Raw genomic sequence first — 21,615 nt, 5'->3', positions numbered from 1 at the left:
ATCACAGAAATAGCAATTACAAGCTTAAAACAAATACAATAAAATTATTACATATGAGGAATACAATCAAGATTATTGTTTCAATATATTACTAAAATATTATTGCTTTATACTATATCTTATTTTATATTATAAAACAAATACAATAAAATTGTTACGTGTGAGAAATACAATCGAGATCATTGTTTCAATATATTACTAAAATATTATTGCTTTATACTATATCTTATATTTTCACTAACAATGAGAGATCAATAAGAGTCCATGTAAGAAGTAAAGTATGAAGCACAGACCAAAATGTTTAAATTTTTTCCAATCACATTTATGTCTGATGTAACTTTTGTTTCTAATGTCATTTCACACTTTTGTTATTTCAGCTGAAAACTAAATTAATTTTCACCATATAACTATATCAAACCACTTCTTTCTGTAAAGATAAGTAGTTCTGGAATAATTTGAAAGAAACGTAAGTACATTTTTGGTTTTAAATTATAAATACAGATTTTACATCACATGTCCCATACCGTTTGGTAACTATGATTCTTACAAAATTCAAAACAAAGCCTGGGTCCCACTAAACATTTAAATACAGTTGGTAGGGCTGCATCTTGAAATATGAAATGTCCAAATATTGCAGACTGTCAAAATATGTATAAGTATTAAATTAAGCAATGAACTTCAGATTTTTTGTTTCCTATCCTATTTCCCACTTTCCTGTCCTCAAATGCGGTTTTTCTTTAAGAAAACAAAAGTTTCCACTGAGTTCATTTCTTAAGTTACTGAGTAAATGTAATTATGATAATGTATGAGCTTACATTTTTAGTTTTAGACTGCCTTTAAATTATGCTTGTTTTTAATGGTTGTGTTACATAAACAGTTTTTATGTTCTTAAGTATAAACATATTATAATTAGCTTGAACAAGAAAAAGCTGTAAGCTGTCTGTTCTGTGTTAAACTAATTTACTGTACTTTTTGAAACTAAAGAAGTGACTGAATACAGAACAGCTTGGATTTTAGTTGTTTGAATTATTTAACTTAGAGAATGTGAAAGTTGTTGTATTGAATCCTGTCGTACAAAATCAACAATCAAATACTCGAAACAATATTCATATGAACGTAAGAATAAATCTATTTTATTGGCTTTGATGACACCTTCATTCATTAAACAATGAAGCTGATAACACAAGTTTTGTTCTAATTGTAACAATGCTAAAAATGAGTGCACTTGGCTCAATCTTAATGATCAGTAATGGTAAATTATATATAATGTCTCTTGAAACCTTCTTGGATCCTTCTCTTTACAGTAAACTAGTGCATACAGCTTGAGTTGCAGTTTCCCATTAAAATATTTCTAAGTTATCTACATATAGTATCTGATGACTATCCTATAATAAGTCCACAACCAAACCTCGACTGATTTTTAGCATGATTCAGCATTCCACTTAGAGCAAGAGTGAATGGAAGAGGTTGCAATTTCTTCTCAAGAACTGCTCCTACAGTCCAGTTACTGTCAACAGTACCTGGAAGTAAAATGAACCTGTTATGTTTAAAACTTGTTTTAGGTGGCAAGTAGTAATTGATTTTGAATTGTGTAATGAGTTTCCTTCATCTTTGCTAGTTCAGAAACAGTGTCTTGAACAAGCAGCATAACCTGTAGGCCTGATAAAATTATCAGAACATTGTCTCCAAATTACCAGTGCTGGACAAAGCTAATTCCATGATCCAAAATGAAGAATGTTTAGGATTCAGAAAAATTTAGAAATTTTCAAAAACACCAACTTCATAACTATTAATTTGAAGTATTACAAAATAAAAGTTAGAAGTTAATAACCAAATGGTTAGCACATATTCCCACAGAAACTATTCTAGGGTGACATTATTTAATAAGCAGTCCAATAAAATGTTAAATATGTTAAAAGAAAGTTGTTCTATACTTAAGAATTTTAACATTCAACATTTATTTAGCAAGCCATTTGCAAAATTACAGATTTCTATGGAAACACTTGGACTTTTCTGTAACAATCAAATTTAATGTTTTGATCTCTATGGAAATACATGAACCTTTCTGTAACAGTTAAACCTAATGTTTTGAATTATTTCTATAAATTAAAATTTTTTTATATATACAATATTTACTAAATAGAAGAATCTGAATATTCATTTACACATTTTACATCAAACACAAATCTTCAGAAAAACAGCATTAGGTCTATTACTGTTAATGCTACCAAAATAATGAAAGGTAATGTGTGTAACTAATTGAAAATATAAACAGGTAAGTTGAAAAACAACCTCCCATTTGTTCTTATCCTATTTCAGTAACTCATGTTTAACTGACAGGTATTTTTCTCATTTATTTTATCTAAAATTTTTTGTCTGACTCTTACACAGAAAATTAATATAGATAATTCATAAAATACAAGAATAGAATTTAAAAAAAGATTCTGCTATAGTTAAAAAATAAAATAAATGAAAGAGAAAACAATAATACAATTAAAGTAGAAATATTTTATTTCCAGAGCACAAGATTTAATCTAACAACTAAATATGATTAAAAAAAATTTTGGAGACATTACATTATAATGGCTTATGGATGTATTCATTTTACTATAAATACGTTAAAATATTGATATAAACCATTTTCTATCTTAAACTGACCTTTAAATACAAGGTTAGCCTTGGGTAAATCAATCTGATAGCCAATTGTTGCAACACTTTCACCTAATCTCAGGTTTGTTTCAACTTCCACACCAACCTGTGAATCATTGTTAAATGAAGTTTTAAACTATTAAAAAACTTACAAAGTACTCTTAAAGAGAGGTTTATATTTAATATATCTAATAGCTACTAACTTTATATATATATTCATCATTTATAAGAAAACTAGAGATATTTTTATAGCTTTATTTCTCTTCCCAGCTTTAGATGAATGCCATCTTTTATAAAAACAAAATTAAAATCAGGCAAATAAAAAAAATTGCTTTTTTACAAGAATATAAAACAGGGAGTGCAGGTAATATTCATACAGTACCTGGCATTTACCCTCCTCTACCATGAAATGTCACTAAATCATCAATGTAGGATAAAATGAATAGTTGATAACTTATGTACAATACATAATACCATGTTATATGGCACTCTCTAAAAGGTTGTGACACATGCACAGTGATCCCCACCCATGCATTTAGGGTTAACTGATTTCATATATTATAATAAAATAAGTACTAAATATTTTACTTTTGAGAAGATATAAGTGTCAATACATATCATACTAATTACTGTCATTGTAAAGAGATAGAATATCTTCACTTATACAGAAAGTTATTTGCTTTAAAATTGTATATCCAATCCTCATGTAATTCTAAGGTGTATGAAAATCCATATCATTAGCCTTAGACTGATTGACTTTTAACATTTGAGTTTAAAATGTTTTGCAATTAAATATAAAACTCAATCATGTATATATACAAAAAAGTTTATGAAGCATTTATCTCATCAAGTGTTTTCAATGCTCTTTTTAACAGCTTTAAAACTTATACCAAGATAAAATGTCTTTAAAACAGCTTTTTCTTACTTGCAACTGATCATTTCCTTTGTGGTAATAGCAAACATGAGCTCCTGCAGTACTTAAAGTTCCACTAAGAACACAATTTTCACCTGAGAATAAAAGTATGCAATAAATTTAACATAGTTCCATCAAAAACTTTCATAGTATTTTAAGTATATAGTAGGGCAAACTGACTGTTTTAGAAAACTTTAGATTTAATTTTCATTGAAGAGAATAACAAGTTGAAAACAAGTTTAAGATGATATCTGAAACAATTTTTCAGATGAAAAGCTAAAAACGAACTGCACACACACACACACACAAATAGTAAAACTTGCATGCAAAGTGGAAAGGATTAGATACATACACACATTCCTGTATTTGTTTAGAAAACTGTACACAGAAACTAGTGTGTCAAAATGCACAGTTTAATTTCAGGAGTGAAGAATTTTTATTGAATTAAGAAATTTCACAACCCAATCAAAACAACAAAAATCATCTACACAATTAACTACACTCAATAATTCATACAGTCTAGCTACATACACAATTCTAGTCTTTCTCACTACACTCAGTAATTCATACACCAAGCTACATAAATGATTCTTATGTTTCTTACTGCACTGTGATCCATATATTTCATCTCTATAAACAATTTCTTATCTTTCTTCCAAACAAAGTTTTTATTCAATTTTCTTTGAATGACTGTCCTTCATCTGTAAGCAATTATCACAAAAATATAACTATTTAAAACTCTACTGGTGTACATGTGGTTCAATGTAAGCTATAATTTGTAATCATTTTGTCACAAAGCTTTCTGAAAGAATGCTTTTGTGTTACAAACTGTGGTTCTTACAATTGCCAGGCCACACCTGTTTATAACTTAACTGTTTTATTTTGTAAAGAGCACGGTAAAAAACAGTATGAATTAAAATTATCTTTGTTTATTACATATTAGCCAAAGTACCTAGCTTTGCTCAGGTTACTAGATTGAAAATTTACTTGTAGACTGCATCTGTGTATGTGTGTCACTATTTTTCTACTTTAATTCAAGGTTCTAAAAGCAAGTATTAATTTTAACTTTTACATTCTATTTTTTCTTATTTTCCCTTTTCCTTAAATAAAAATGAAAAATAATTTAAACTTTATTTTCTCATTTTTGACCAAGCTGGCCCGAAGGCCTTCACTGTTGTTGATGCCATTTTCTGAAACTAAGAAAAAAAGAATGCAAAATTAAGTATTCAATTTTTTTTTAATAGACAAATGTACATGTACAATCTAAGGCCACAAAGCAGAGAATTTCATGAAAACATGGAAAATAGAAAATTTTTACTCTATTGTATTTTCATGCACCAAACTTCTTTAACTGCTTTGTTTGATTTCATTTCTTGAACTTTATTTATTCAAATCTTTTCTAGTATTCTAAGGATCTGTTCTATGGGCCATGATGCCTTTGTTTCCCCTTCATGTTGTCTTTGACTGGCTGCAAATGCTTGACCTACCTACTGAAGTTTGTTCATATTTTTCGATTTTTGGCCAATTTTGGTAGGTTATTGAACCATTTTGTTCTTTTTCATTTCAAAAGTATTTAGCAGAAAATGTCCACATATTGTTCAATCATTAAGTGAAAATAAGAAAAAATACACTTTTCTATAAGCCTTCAAGAAGCAGAATTATGGAGCTTAACCCTTTAGGCGTGATTGGCAGTTGACTTGAAGGCTCAGCACAGCAGGCGACCTTCCTTTATTCCTGCTATTCTTATGTATTGAATTTAACATATATAGTATTGGGTACAATCACTAAATATTTCAGGGACTTTTGTTGAGTTATTGCCAAGATATCATGCTTTTAGTACTGATACTGTAATTAGTTGAAGTATCAAACATATATATTCAGTGCCAAAAGGGTTAAGGACTATAGAGTAAAAATTTTATAGCAAAAAATTGGCCAAAACGTTTTGAGTCAAATCTAAAAAGATAATACCTACATGCAAACCCTCAAAAAGCTTGCAAAGTTTCAGGTTCTTTCTTCTTGGAACTATGGCAGTGTCACACACACTATTTTATTATTATAGATAGTAAAACTTTAATATTTGACAATGTATACATAAATTACTTGGAGCATTATTCCAACATACAAAGCTGGATAATTAGCTAGATTACCCAAGAATAATTAGTTTATCAAAACTACAATTAAATCAATTAATATTATGACATTTATCAACTAAAAGAAATAGGCATTTCCAATTACTTCACCTATCCAAGTAATCAAAATACAGCCATTATATTTATCATTAATTAAAATTTGTTCAGCTTAATCTGGGGTGGATTTTAAGCCTAAATGCCTAGTCAAGTAAAAAAAAAACACCTTGATATCTATTGGTTATAGGTAATACATAATTAAACATAAAAGAGAACTATTAAAAATCCCTGAAAGAGGATGTAACAGAAGGAGTCTGATTTTCTATTTGATATCTCTGCAATCAAACAGTTAAAGGTTCGTCTGAGTAATGATGATTTTAAAGTGAACAATTTACATTTAATTTCATAGTTTCTTTGAGAGTGCTGTATAAAATAGAGATGAGAAGATACCTACAGAACATGTCATGCAAGTCACACTAGGGACAATTCAAGATTTTTTTAATATTGTCTTATAAAATTTACAACTTAAAATTTTATGTTATTAAAATGTAGATTATTAGTTAAGATTTTATGCTATACTAATTGGTATTACATAAACAAAAATAAGATTAATAATGTTCTGAATGTAAGACACAAACACTGTATCATGCTCAGTAAAAAATACCCATAGAAGAGTCAATATAGCATTTACATGACTAGCTCTAACATCATACTCAAATTCTAATCTGCGACACATGTAAAAAAAAAAACAAAAAAACAGATACAAAGAGGTATAATTTAAGCTTAGTTTTCAGTGTCTAATTAATTTTTTCCATTCATAACAGTGAAATCATGTCTAAGTTTACAATGTTCTTACACTGAAAATGTATTATTAATAGGTACTTACCTCCTCTCACCCCCAGCTATTTTGATCATGGTCTACCACAGAGTTGTTAAAAACTTCTACTGAAAAAACACCATTCTTTTATACCCCCCAATTTACACAATTTTATATTGAAAATGTACTGATCGTGTGATCATTTTCCACTAATTATGTTATGCCATCTATACTAGCACAAATTAGCTCCTTCTACTATTCCAAAACAAACCTCACTTTCGAGAATTGGCAGTTAAACATCAAATACACTAGCATATCAGTAAGTAAGATGAAGTAAGTACCTATCAGAAATATGTTTTTAGTACAAGAAAATGTTAAATTCTGAAAAGGCCTTACCTTTTCTTACCCAGAGCTAAAATACCATCTCACATAGGTAGAGAGGTCAGTGAAGGTGTCTAAGTAACCAAGAGAGCAGAAAGCAACTGTCCCAGAAGTATTAGTGTGCAAAATTAAGAAGAATAAGCACACCAAAGGGTTACAGCACTACTTCTAGAACAGATATGCTCTTTGTCTAGTAATCAAAATCAGAAAACTATTATGAGTTGAACTGAACTGGCAGGCACCAATGTATTAAGTAAGAAACTAACACTGCAAATCAAATAAATACAACATAACCATAGAAAATTCCCAGATACTAATTAGGGAAATAAACATAAACAAATGCAAAATCAAAGAAGCCCTACCTATACAACAACTAAAACCAAATTTAAACCAATTTAGAGGAACACTTTCATACCATTTCTATTTAATAACCTAACATCCAACCTCCTACAATCACTTACCCCTTTATACTCTCATCCCTAAGATGTGCCTGGCAAAGGTCAATTGCAAACTCTCTCTTTGTTAACCTGAAAATGACCTAGGAAAGTCAAAACATTCTCTACTTATCAATAAAAGTGTTAATACCAAAACCAGCTGTTCTGAGAAACAACTGGGTCACAAGCATATGCCAAGTGCAATGCTTTAGGTAACAAAAGAATAAAATAAGAGTTGTCCATCCACACAAAAAACATCCAGTGGAAATATCTTGTATAAAAAACTGTATGAGACCAAGAAGCAAGGTATGCCCAGGCAAAAACATCCATTGGATAGATAAAATTGTTACCAAATGTGGTCTGCACAAGCAAAATTATTTGGGGAAAGTGCATTACAATATGACTGATTATGTTAAGCAGAAAACATCCAGCAAAAGCACACTGCATGAAATATAAAATCAACAAGTGCAGTCCACCCTTGCAAAACTAGAGGGAAGCATCTTGGATACATAAGATATGACCAGGTTGGTTCACTCAAGCAGAAAACATATGGAAAAATGCCTTGCATACAAAATTACTTGATCAATGAGCAGAAACTGCCAAGCAAAAACATCTAAGGGAAGCACCTTGAATCCTGAATAATCTGTTGCTGTTTGGTACTGCACTGAGGATAAAAAAAAATAGCCCTCTTCTCACCATGAAGGTACCTATGATCTATATATGCTGATCTGTGTTGGTTATACAAAATCCACTTAGAAGGAAACCACTCCATCACTCTAGTTACTAAGAAATGGAAGTAGTAGTTGTTGTTGTCATTGTATGGTGCAAAGCAATTAGGTTATCTGTGTCATATAACCAGTAAAAAAACAAAATAACAGTAAAAATATTATAAAGTGTAAAGTGAAATTAAGTTAAAAAAGTTGTAAAACATCAGCTAAAAATGCAAATAGAATTAAAGAGGCCAATACCCCTTAAAAATTTAATACCTATAGAAGCATAATAAATAGACTCAAATATCAAACTTAAAAAACTCAATAAAACTAATACATTAGAAAGCCTATCCTGAATAACACAAGAAAGAAAAGTCACACTGCTTATTATTTTTTATTGACAAGTAGTAAAGATAAAAAGAATCTTAACAAACATAGAAGAGGTTACAACTGCTTAAAGAGTTACCAACATGTAAAAACCTGCACTTATATTGAAAACTAAGCAAAAACCTGGAATAATCAAATTCCAATTGTAAAGATCAACTAAAGTAACACACATGGCAAAAGAATTATAAAAATGTAACTCAGCAAAAAATCATGAAAGATCGAAATAATCTTGCAGGGAAAATAGGCCTAATTATGAAAGCTCACATAAAAACAGCAAAACATGGGAATACCTACTGGGAGTGAGTAAGATACTTTGAGAAACTTAGCAGATATCTGCAGGAAAAAACAACAATACTTAACCCATGAGATTACATAGAGCCATGGTAACAGGTGGAAAGTGATATAAAAAGAATTTTCCACTTGTTTGGTACAACCTTACTCAGAAAAAAAGTTGTGAAAGAATGAAATATCATTGGCTGAGCATAAGACAAGAACTCCCCATGAACTATAGCTTTCCCCACAGACATTACTGACCCCAAGACTTGAAGATGTGTGCAGAAACATAAATTTTTATGAGAAATTCAACAATCTTCATATTAAGTACCACTGTAAATATAAGAAAAGTAGAATTTAGAAAACAGAAATTGAAGTAGAGACTGATAGAAATGTGTGATCAAATGTCTGTACTTAAATAGAAAGTGAGTGAAAACACATCTGGACACTGGAATGCCAATCAAGTAAATAAGATTTGTTCTGGAAGAGTAGAGGGACCTAATGCATGCAGTATGTATTGTTTGATATGTGTTGCACAAGTCCTATCTGTTCTCTAAATTTGTAGAAGTTTCTTGAAAGTAAGAATCAAAACATTTAAATAATTCCTTCAGAATTAATTAAAAACAATTATATTTTTGCCTACCTGTGTATCTACCTGCTAGGGATAGAACAGCCATCTCACTACCTGGGACTTGAGAACCATACTGATAAGCAAGCTCTGCCCCAGCTGCTACCTTTGATGTAATTGACTGAAGATAATGAAAAACAGCTATCCCTGAGCCATTGACAATATCCATGTTGCCCAGGGTTAGTGATGCTGTATAATCATGATCTTTGAAATCAGCTGTTAATTGTGATGCCGCATAGCGGGAATCTTGTACCTGAAACAAAACAATTAAGTGGTTGCTAACATTTGTGAAATACAAGAAAATCTTCACAGCTTTATTAAATATTTTGTAGATGGTTTATATATGACTTAATTAACAGGAGTATGCTCCCAGTGAACAAGTCTCTGATGTAAATTAAACAACATTTCAGGAAACTATTTTGTAGTAAATATGAATAATTTTGTTTGCATTCATTAATTACTTTAATCTTTCTCCAAAATATACCAAGAAATAGAATCTTTTCTTTCAGACTAATAAGACCATTTTGAATTGACCTGTTCTGTTATTGTAGACTTGTTTATTGTTAATATAAACACACAAATTTGTTTATGATCGAGAATCAACACTAATTGCTGAATGAGAACTTATGCAAGTTTAAAGCCAAAAATAGCATGAAATATTCTGATTAAATGCACACAAGATTTGTATATTAAGATTTAGAAAAATCATCTAACTGTACATTTGCTGTTATAAATACTTGAAATAATTTTCAAATGTGTATAATAAACCTTAACGCATACAACTTTTTAAATTATTTCTACCTAGCTTTTGGGTTGCAACAACTAGTTTCATAATCTATCACAAAATACCATAATCTTGTGTTCTAAACAATAAAGTTAATTTCTCAAAATACTAGCTAAAGAGTGATAAATTAATATCCATGTTCTCGTACATAAATAAAATGATAGTGAAACTGTTTTTTGCAAAACAAAATGATAAGAAAAAAATTATCTTGGCTTAATAGTCCATTAATACTGATTAACAGGTAAGCTTACAAAACAAAATCCTACTGTTTATTTTGTACATATGAATTCAATCAAAATGAAACAAATTTTATACTAAACAATAAGTTTATTTTGATCTTTAACTATTTAATTTTATTTAGATGTTATGGTTTTCAGAGCATATGATGAGGCAAAGTGACAGAAGACCAGTTGATCTACTGAGTCAAAGCAAATATTCCTTTTCATAAATGTAACTTTTCTTATAGAGGGAACAAAGAGCCATGTTCTATTACCATCTTACTGCTAAAAAACAAACCCCTCTTTTACATTATTAGATATTAAGAATGTCTTGACTTCTCATCTTAGCAACAAATGGAAAATTTGTCACTAATTCCATCCCCAATTTCCCAAATATTCAAAAGTCCTTTCTTAAACTCCTTTAAAGTTGTAGCACCTTGCAGTCTAGAGGGTATTTTGTTTCAAAGACTCTCAATGGAGAAATAAAATTGCCTCAACTAAAGAAATGTCTGATCTTTCAAAACCAAAATTCAACACAAAAAATCTGATATATAAAATATTATTAGTTCTCTATAATAGTTTTATATATTTAATTTTCATATAAAATCCTTTTTTTTTAAGAGACAACAAATTATGATATCTTAGTCTTTCCTCATACAATAACCGATCCATTCCTGTAATCATCCCACGAGCAATCGATTCAGTGCCATTCCTACGTCACAGAAACAAAAACACAAAAACTACATGCAGTCTTTCGTGCAGAACCTAACAATTGACTTGTACAATAAAACTATGACCTCTTTACACTTGTATCTAACATTCCTGTAAGTATTTCTGTTAGCTGCACTACTTGTAATAGAACACTTTCTTAAAAACTTCAAACTACTTTAAAATCCTATTCCTCATCCACATAATTAAACAAATTCCCATCCAACTTACACATGTAATTTCTATTACGATAGCCTACACATACGGACTTCACTTAACATAATTAAATACCACCTACAAAGAGCTTGTCCAACTAACCAACAGTTTTAAGTCTCTCTGTAAGATTATAACTTCTTTTACAGCCTCCCACACAAAGATTGTTTTACATCATTAGCAAACTTGACCAATTCACATTATTCCAGAAAGACTAAATTCCATTAATACAAATTTTTTGTTTCCTCCAACACAGCCACAATTAAGTCCATTTAACTAACTTATTACCTTAGTATTTGAAATTATTTTTTCACAGATATTTTTTACAGCACCATATCACAAGCAATCTGAAAATCCCAGAAAACCAAATTCACTATTCTACATTCATCCAAATAAGAAGTATTATGGGTCATTCCATGTCAATTCATCCAGATTTTGGAAAATTTTCCAGGTGACCCCCTCAGAATGCTTTGAAAAAAATCACATGTGCTTATCTACCCTATTAATGAAAAACTGCCAAAGATCAGATCAATATCTCTAATAGTTTCTGATTTACAGCCCTGTAAATTTATTTATTTTTTTCTATTTTTGGCATATTCATTTTTGGGCAACTTTGGCTGCTTAAAGTTGCAAGAGTAATAGTGGTAGAAGGCTGAAAGTTGCTACACTGACTGAATTAATCTCACAGAATTCAAAAATGGTCTCAAACCACGTTTATCTCTTAGGATTTTCATAATGAGGTTGTAAAATCACCTGAAAACCCAAAATCGTAAAAAACATTCGTTTATTTAATAAGCCATATCTCTGAGACTTAATATGATACAAAGCTGAATTTTGTTTTCAAATTTCCTATAACATATCAGTTGATAAATCAGCAATTGTAATTAAAAGTCTATTAGATCTCCTGTAAAAAAAATTTAGTTGCATGCAACATTTTATGATTAAGCTAAAAATAGCCCTACTGCAGGCCACAGTTTGACCATGTCACCAGTTATTCAGCCTTTTCAGATTTTTATCACATATTCTTACATCTCTGAATATGATCTACAAAAAAAATCACGATGGTGTTCAACCTACTTTTTGACTTACAATTTTTTTAAAGTATCCTCTGACCATACGTTGTTTACTTGAAAAAAAAACAACTTCAATTCAAGTGTGTTACTGTGTGCAAATATATCCATACAATTTTGAAATAATTTATGAATCCAATTGAAATATTCTAATCAGCCTTTACCATATATTCTTACATCTCTGAACATGATCTTCAAAAAAATCAAGGTTATGAAAAATAATAACTTATCCAATTTTAAGTGTCTCTGATATGTATCATTGGGCAAAGGACCACATTCAGGGCATTCAGTTCTTTCTTGTGAATCAGGAATCAGTCCTGCAGAATTGTGTAAAGTTTGATCTGCTTGAGCACTTTGAAAAATGCAAAACTGTGGCAGGTATTAGGTCACATCATAGCTTTATTCCCACTCTACCAACAAATTGTATATGAGAAGACTATCAGATGATGATGTGTACACAGTTGTAACTGTTGGTAGTAGCAGTGAAAGTGATGCTGCAGCAGCTCAAATAGGGTCTAATGATAGAAATGACAATTATCAGCCAGGGAAATATGTGGCATGCATATATGATCATGAATGGTATGTGTGAAACATAAAAGATAGATCAGATGAACATTCTGATGTGTTGGTGTCATTTAAGAAAAAATCAAGAAACGAACTTCTCGTGGCCTGCAAGGTCGCGTAAAGATGAAAGCTGGATTCCTTTCCAACATATTCTTTGTCTGATAAATGCACCTACTGTGCAAGGCAATAGTGCTTGCTACTATATTCTAAGTCAAAACTATCTCAACATAATCAAACTCAAATTTCAGAAATTTATTCAAGCTGTCTGAACAAAGCAATGATTATTTGATGTTGTTATAGCTATAGTTTTTGAAACATTTCATTTTCACAATTATTGCAGTTTGGTGTGACTATAATATTTCTCAGTTACGCCCTGTTGTAGCACTGTGCTTTTTGTGTCTGATTTACCTTTGTATTTATTATTTTATGAATCTTAAACTCAGCCACATCTGCATAACTGTAATGCATACACAGTATAATTGCATTGCCATGTGATCTAACTAGTTATGCCAATAAACTTGTTCAGAAATGAATTCTTTCTTGTTTCTTACAACTTTATTATTTACCATTGTGAAAGGCTGGTTAGAATATTTCAGTGGGATTCATAAAATCCTGACAGGTATTTTTCAAAATTATATGGATATATTTGCACACAGTAACACACCTGAACTGAATTTGTTTTTAAAATAAAAAACATATGGTCAGAGGATACTTTAAAAAGTTATAACTCAAAACGTAGGTTGAACACCATCCTGATTTTTTTTGCAGATCATATTCAGAGATGTAAGAATATATAATAAAAATCTGGAAAGGCTAAATAACTGGTGACATGGTCAAACTGTGGCCTGAAGTAGGACTATTTTTAGCTAAATCATAAAAGGTTGCATGCAGCTAAATTTTTTGCAGGAGATCTAATAGACTTTTAATTACAACAATTGCTGATTTATCAACTGATATGTTATAGGAAATTAGGAAAAACAATTCAGCTTTGTATCATATTAAGTCTTAGAGCTATGGATTATTAAATAAACCAATGTTTTTTTACAGTTTTGGGTTTTCAGGTAATTTTACGGCCTCATTATGAAAATCCTAAGAGAGATAAACTTGGTTTGAGACCATTTTTGAATTCTGTGAGATTACTTCAGTTAGTGTAGCAAATTTCAGCCTTCTACCACCATTACTCTTGCAGCTTTAAGCAGCCAAAGTTGCCCAAAATTGAATTTGCCAAAAATAAAAAAAAATAAATTTACAGGGCTGTAAATCAGAAACTATTAGAGATATTGATCTGATCTTTGGCAGTTTTTCATTGATAGGGTAGATAAGCACATGTGAATTTTGTGGAGCATTCTGTGGGGGTCACCTGTAGCCCCCTGGATGATTTGACATAGAATGACCTTTATCCTAAATAAAACAGCAAGTCCTGTAATTTTAAGATAAGATCTTCCTTTTATTAAGCCATGTTGACTGTCTGAAAACATGTTGAACTTCACTAAACGATTCTGTAAGTTTTTTTCAGACTGTCAAGTGATTTCCTTGCCACAAAGGAAGCAGTAACTGGTCAAAAATTACCTGAACAATGCTTACTTTCTCTTTTAAATACTGAAGTAAGATTAGCCAACTTCCAATTTTCAGATACTTAATCTCTTTCCAAAGACCCACCAAAAATGAAAATAAATGACTCAGAAATCAAGCCTTTAACTTCTTTTAAAACTCCAGGACATTATATCACCAAGTCCAGAAATCTTATTAATTTACAAACTCTATGAAATTTGTTTAACAATATGGATTAACATTAATAATAAAAATTTCCTTAAAAAAAAACAAAAAAACTCTTAGGCACAAGAAACCAACCAACTAGTGAAAACTGATGGAAAAAAAACAAACAAACTTAAAATATCATCAACAAAAACTTTATTCTAATCCTTTAAAGATTCAATTTATATTCAAAGAAATCCTTATTTTTTATTTCAATATCATATGCTAACTGTTCTTATGTGCAACTTTTTAACATAATTTTCTTTTTAATTGTTTTGCTGCCACACGTAATGATAAAAGAACTAGCAGTGCCAATTTCATTTTTAGAAAAACAGTAAACAACAAGGAGCATGTTTTATTTCATTACCTATCTGAAACTTGAAGATGGTAAGCTCTGGAAAGTTTGAAGTGAGAATACCCTTTTCTTCACAGTGCTGCAATTTTTCAAACTCCCATGTTCTAGGAGGAGGATGGGGGGGATATATATCCTTATGGCAATGAAAGAATGAACTAATTCTCAACTACTGTACTTCCATCCTGTTCATTACGTTGAGGCTCCTAAACTTATAATGTCTATTTAATTTCATTCCTTGTTAATATGTAGTAAAACAAACGTAATAATACGATCCCTCACATTCAAAAGCTCCTCTGCCCCCACATGGTATGTATTCATTAGGTGCTAACAAATCCAGCATTGCATCCATCCTAAGCAATTTCTTAACCATTCACTGAAGAAAATTTTGAAAGACTTCCTCAAACTTCTCACCCTTCTGATCTCTTCTTTACTGCAGCAAAAAAATATCTAGAAATTTCAAACTATTTCCATACATTAACCCCTCTAAAACTGGAATAATTTTTGGTAGTAATTTTCTGAATTCACTTCAAAGTTCAATATCCCTTCTTAAATAAAGTTACAAAAACTAAAAATATTGCAAATGAGGTCTAACAAAACCTTAATAAATGAATATAAAGAGATACTTCAATGCATTCTCAAAGCTTCTATAAATGTAACATTAAATCCTGTTTTGCTTATTTAACATGAACTATCTAGAAGGCTTAATAGGTTTTGTATATAACTACATCTTGATTAACTTCATTATAAGTTACCACATCACCAAGAAAAGCCTGTTATTTTTCCTTGCAAATATATCTAGATTTAGATCAAATCTAATCATCTTAGCAGATCTTCCCCAAACCTCTTTAACAACTCAATGTTCTTTCTGAAACCAGGTGACAATAATTGAACACAACTTTCCAAATAAGGTCTGACTGGCATCTTATAGAATGAACCAATAATGTTCTTTGCCTCATGATAACCATTTCTATGTATGCTATTTATCATCCTGTTTTCCATGCTTATAGGTAACAAACATTGTCCAGAAGGCTTTAAAAAATTTGAAATAGCTACATGCAGATTTCTTTCATCATCAACTGTAAAAATGGTTAATATTATGATAAGCATTACAGATAACCTTACTTTCATTAAGATTAAAAGGTGTTAGTCCACCTAACCTCATTATCCAAATTTCTCTGAAAATAATTTATATAATTAATAACACACATGCATTACCTTTCATTTGTTAGTTAAATTGCACCTACCATTTATATACCCAACTCACCAAGTAATCTAAATCCTTTTGTAAAACAGAAGCATCCCAGTGCTTAATCTCATCAGCAAATTAAAATAATGTATCATTCATTTCTTCATCTATGTTACTGATGTACATCAGAAAGAGAAAAGGCCCTGACACTGAGCCCCGAAATATTTTACTCATAAAATAAATCTAGTTTTGTTGAACTCCATTTATAACAACCCTCTGGTTTCTTCCATCTACTCAGTTTTCTGTTCAATGAGCTAACATATCCTTCTTACCTACATAGATAACTTTTAACAAGTCTTTTACAAAGTATCTTCTTAAATCATTTCCAAAAATCCTGATACACCAAATCCACATCTTTATTCTTATCTATGTAAGCAGTAATCTCTTCAAAGAATGTCAGAATATCATTATAAAGCAAGATTTCTCTCTCCAGTAAAATCTTGTTTACTATTCAACAAAATTTCAAATTTTGTTAAGTGACTTTGCAGAGAATATTTCATAAAACTTTCAAAAAATTACTACCTCTACTGGTGTAGTACTAATTAAACCTTTAATTACCAATAAAATTTTATCATTTTCCTAGAAAAGCTAATTTCCAATCCTTCAATGCCTGTCTATTAGTCAGACTTTCATAAAATAATAGCAAGTGCTTCAAATATCTAATACTTAACCTCATTCAAATCCCTTGGGTAAATATTATTGGACCACAAGACTTAAAGTTCTTTGAATTTCCTAGTTTTTTCTTAACAATTAATGATTGATATTATCAAGTTGTTTGTTCTTGTTTAAACCTAACAGGACATGGAATATTTCTTAAATTATAATTATTAAAAAAAACTGAAGAAAATGTAGTATTTAATGATTCAATGATCTCATAATCACTAGAATGAGCCTTCCTGTATTACCTCATCCTAGCATCTCGCTTACTCTCATTGTATTTCTAGAAATCCTATCTACTGATTTTGACATTTTTAACCAACCTTTTCCTATGCAGTTTTTGATTTCCTAATTTCTAGTTTGACCAATTCTTTTGATTTCAATAATCATATAATTACACCACTAAAGCAGTCAATTTATTAATCTTACACATGTTTTTATGTTATCCCTTATACCCTTTGACAGCCAACCTACCTGGTCTTTTACTTGCAGCCACCTAGTTTTAACTTCTAATTTAAGCTAGTTATTTTTAGAGCATATACGAAATCAAAGAAATACAGTCTCTCAAAGAATACTAATCATATGAAATGCTTATCTGCCCTTTTCAGATAATTAAAAATTCCAAGTATGATAACACTTCACTTCATCACTTTTATTGTGAACTTCATAATAAAACAATACCAAATAATCCCACTTTTATGATCCTTCATAGAAGTTTTAATGGTAGGAAAATTTGACCAGTTTTAAAATGAACAAATTTAAATCTTCCACATAAAATTACTGAAAGAACACACAACTTGCTTCAGAATCTGTTCTAAGATTAAGAAAGATGAATATAAAACATTAAAACTCTTAACTTAAAAAAAGCCCTATGCTTACCTCAGGTAAATCATATGGCAACTTTTCTTTATTGTACTTTTATTAGTGTTATCATTTGAGCTCAATGATTTGAAATTATATCTACAACAAAAATACATTAATTTACTAAGCTACTTACCTGGGCAACAAACTTTGTACGAAGGTGCTTATTAAACTGGTGTATAATGTTGGCATTCAGATTTCCACTTGGATCAATGTCCCCTAATAACACAGGATAAGCCTAAAAAGGTGGATGTAGCATTTAAATATCTTTCAAAATGAAACTATCATTTCACATACAGAACTAAAACTAAAAACACTTACACAAAGTATGTTTGCTTTCTTTTTATTCCTATCAGCAGATTTATATTTGTATTTGTTTCTACATCAAAACCTTTTTTTTTCTCTCACATGCAGTAACAAGCTATCTGGCATTTACACACTTGCCTCCTCCTCAGCACAAAATAAAAGAGTAAGGAGAATGAATACAACATTTCACATTACTCACGTGTCTCATGATAAGTTCTGTATAAATGTGTGCTAATGCATCACAAACTCAGTTATATGTATCTTTGTCAGCATTCAAACCAATACACAGAATGTAAGTTTAAACAGTTCTGTGAAGCAGAAATATTCCATAGTTAATCAAGATTTTGTAAATTATTTTGCCAGAAAAAAAACCTTGTTTATAACCATATTTATATCAACACAATCATTAAACAATTTGCTACTTTATGCTGAAAAATAAGCTATGTTCAAATTTTTAATGAAAACAATGTGAACAACTCTGCACATAAATGCCATATTATTTAATTTTTTAGTGACAAATTTCATTATTTAATTGAAAACTAAACTTTTTTTTTATTGGCTAATCAAAATTTTTATTCAAACACTATGATATATAATGTAGCTATCAACAGTATATAAAGCTAAAATTCAACTCTTAAACATAATTTTGCATGCAATTTTACTAATTAAGAGACCTTGCTGCCAACAAACATTATTAGAGCAGTTCTTCTTAATCTAAATACAAAATCAACAAATGTAATCTTGAAAACAGTTACCAAAAGCCAATGGTAAATCATCCTGAATAATGAATTTAAATATATACTAACTACTACACAGTAATGTCTTAAAATGTGCTCTGTGTGAAATCAATTAACACTGTATCAAACAAATGATTCAAACCTATGTTGTAATACATACATCAGACTTACTTTTTGAGAATTTCAAAGAGTAAATTTTAAATTGTTGTTATTATTCAAGCTTTTAAAAATTCTTGCTAAACAGTTACAAAATAAATAGTGCAAATTATACAAGAGATGTAGAAAAAGACTTATGACAATCTTAACTCTTTAAGAAAAGTTTAGAAATATTACCTCTGCTGGACTCAACTGCTTGGTACCTACATATGTGGCACCAAACCGATATCCAGATGGAGTAATCGAACTCAAACTAAGAGTATGACTAATCTGGAAATGATTACTCAAGCCTTTGTTGACCATCACTTTAGCTCCTTCAAAATTAACTGGAAAAATATCTAAAATTACAAGATAACTTATTATTAAATCATGAAAACACAGACAGAAGGCAAAAATACATACTAATTCTGCATTGCAACTTCATCAAACAAATAATTTATAATGATCTGCTGATGTCAAGAGAGGTAATGTCATACATTTTCATTCACAATGTCTCAAACAATAAATTCAAAATTAAAGCACTTTCTAGAAGAATAATTATAAAACTATGAGCAAATGGTAAAATACAATATAATAATCTAACTACGCTGACTTCGATTGAGCTTATAATTATATTTAATTTTAATACACTGTTAATTATTACTACATGTAATTATTTACAGTACCAATAAACCACTAAAGTTTAATTCATTTTACATCATATATATATATATATATATATATGTGTAATATGCCTTCAAGAGCGAGTAATTTATCTCGTATACAAATACAAATTATAGAAACATTTTTTTCTAAATGTATACCTTTACATTTCTTATGCAAGTCCTCCATCGAACCAGGGTTAAGGCTGTTGTCCAACTTCTCAGTCTCATCAGGTCCCACACTGGATGCAGTCGAAGGTGGAGGAACATTTGGTATTGGAGGTGGTGGTGAAGGTGTTGGGGATGGCGATATACTTGAAGCTAACACGTTTCCCATTTCACTATATTTTAACAAGTTATTGCCTTCTCAAACTGAGGAGCCAGACTTAATGTGCGTTCAATAAAATCACTTAGAAATCGACTGAAAATCAACTCTTATGTTTCGTCAATATCATAGTGCTTTGAATATAGGCCTAACGTAATAATATATACAACACGCTTTTCTCGCAACCTAACTTTTATAAGTTTGCCTATTCCTGTAAACAGTAGAGGCCTAGCCAGCCTCATGGTGTTGAGAGTATTACAAGCATTTTCTGAAATTAATATATATTACTATATATATCATATATTATATATTTTATATATTAATATATATAACAAGAATGAGAAATACAATTTTAAGTATAATACAAAATATTTATCATTATCTTAGCACATATTTATCACACGTCTTTGTTTAAATTTTATAATATTATTATTAATGTCTAATTAAATTTCTTTCTTTTTCTTTCATGATTTACAGTTTTAGTTTATTTAAAAAAACCGTATTTATATTTAAGTCCTTCGCTGGAACAGAAGTAAGTCTTCGGATTTACAAAGTTAAAATCCGAGGTTCGATTCTCCTCGGTGAACAGAGCAGATAGCCAGACGTAGCTTTGTTATAAGAAACACTCATATACACTTATAGTTAAAGATACTAAATTACACACTTTGCTAAAAGTTTTATCCTTCATTGGATAAGTCATCAGTATACAAACTTACAATATTAACACCTGGAATTAGCCGTTATGGACAGAAACGGAGAAAGCAGATAACCAATTGTGTGGCTTTACGCTAAAAATCTAACGCCAATTGCACGTTTGCTTATACTTTATGAAAAAAAAAGTTATTTTAATCATTATGGATTCTTAATTGGATAGCCCGGCATGGCTAGGTGGTTAAGGCACTCGACTCGTAATCTGAGGATCACGGGTTCGAATTCCCGTTACACCAAACTTGCTCGCCCTTTTAGCCGTGGGGGTGTTATAATGTAACGATCAATCCCACTATTCGTTGATGAAAGATTAGCCCAAGAGGTGGCGGTGCGTAGTGATGACTAGCTGTATTCCCTCTTTTCTTACACTGTTAAAAGAGGGACGTCTAGTGCAGATAGCCCTCGTGGAGCTTTACGCGAAATTCAAATCAGACTTAATTGGAAAATTACGTAAGATAATAATGTTACGGTCAATCCCACTATTCGTTGGTAAAAAGTAGCCTTCACTGCTAAATTATATTGCTCATGTAGCTTTGCGTAGGCTTCCAAATAAAATCAAGTCTGTCTCTTCTAAACCTTAAACTTTTGCCCTCTCTCGTTTGTAAAATATATTACATAAAAATTAAAAGTTCCAGTTCTAACTATTCTGGCCCAGCATGACCAGATGGATAAGACATTCGACTCGTAATCTGAGAGTCGCGGGTTCGAATCCTCGTCATACCAAACATGTTTGCCCTTTCAGCCGCGGGGTGTTATAATGTAACGATCAATCAAACTATTCGTTGGTAAAAGAATAACCTAAGAGTTGGCAGTGGGTGGTGTTGACTAGCTACCTTACCTCTAGTGTTACACTGCTAAATTAGGGACAGTTAGCGCAGATAGCCCTCGAGTAGCTTTGCGCGAAATTTAAAACAAAACCAAACCCATCTAATGATCCTATAAATAACATTGTAACCTCAAATAAGATAATCTCCAATAATTCTTATCAGAGGT

The 21,615-nt window shown here is 30.5% G+C and overlaps 1 protein-coding gene across 2 annotated transcripts; it reads right to left on the bottom strand.

Moving 5' to 3' along the window:
- Positions 1-1,105: 1,105 nt before the first annotated feature.
- LOC143225249 (mitochondrial import receptor subunit TOM40 homolog 1-like) lies at positions 1,106-20,129 on the bottom strand. Of its 2 annotated transcripts, none has more exons than XM_076454315.1 (7): positions 19,752-20,129; positions 19,126-19,286; positions 17,886-17,987; positions 9,334-9,571; positions 3,575-3,657; positions 2,659-2,755; positions 1,106-1,520 (listed from the first exon to the last, which is right to left on the bottom strand). In XM_076454315.1, exons 1-7 carry the CDS (start codon positions 19,924-19,926, stop codon positions 1,381-1,383), a joined length of 996 nt encoding a protein of 331 aa, XP_076310430.1. In that variant the 5' UTR covers positions 19,927-20,129; the 3' UTR covers positions 1,106-1,380. The 2 variants fall into 2 exon arrangements, with proteins under 2 accessions (XP_076310430.1, XP_076310431.1); XM_076454316.1 differs by having other exon boundaries at positions 19,758-20,109.
- Between the last annotated feature and the right edge of the window lie 1,486 nt (positions 20,130-21,615).

Source organism: Tachypleus tridentatus, chromosome 9 (genome assembly GCF_004210375.1).
Source record: "Tachypleus tridentatus isolate NWPU-2018 chromosome 9, ASM421037v1, whole genome shotgun sequence".
Taxonomy (NCBI): Eukaryota; Metazoa; Arthropoda; class Merostomata; order Xiphosura; family Limulidae; genus Tachypleus; species Tachypleus tridentatus.
The sequence above is the reverse complement of the archived record's forward strand: the minus strand, read 5'-3'. Positions and strand labels throughout refer to the sequence as shown.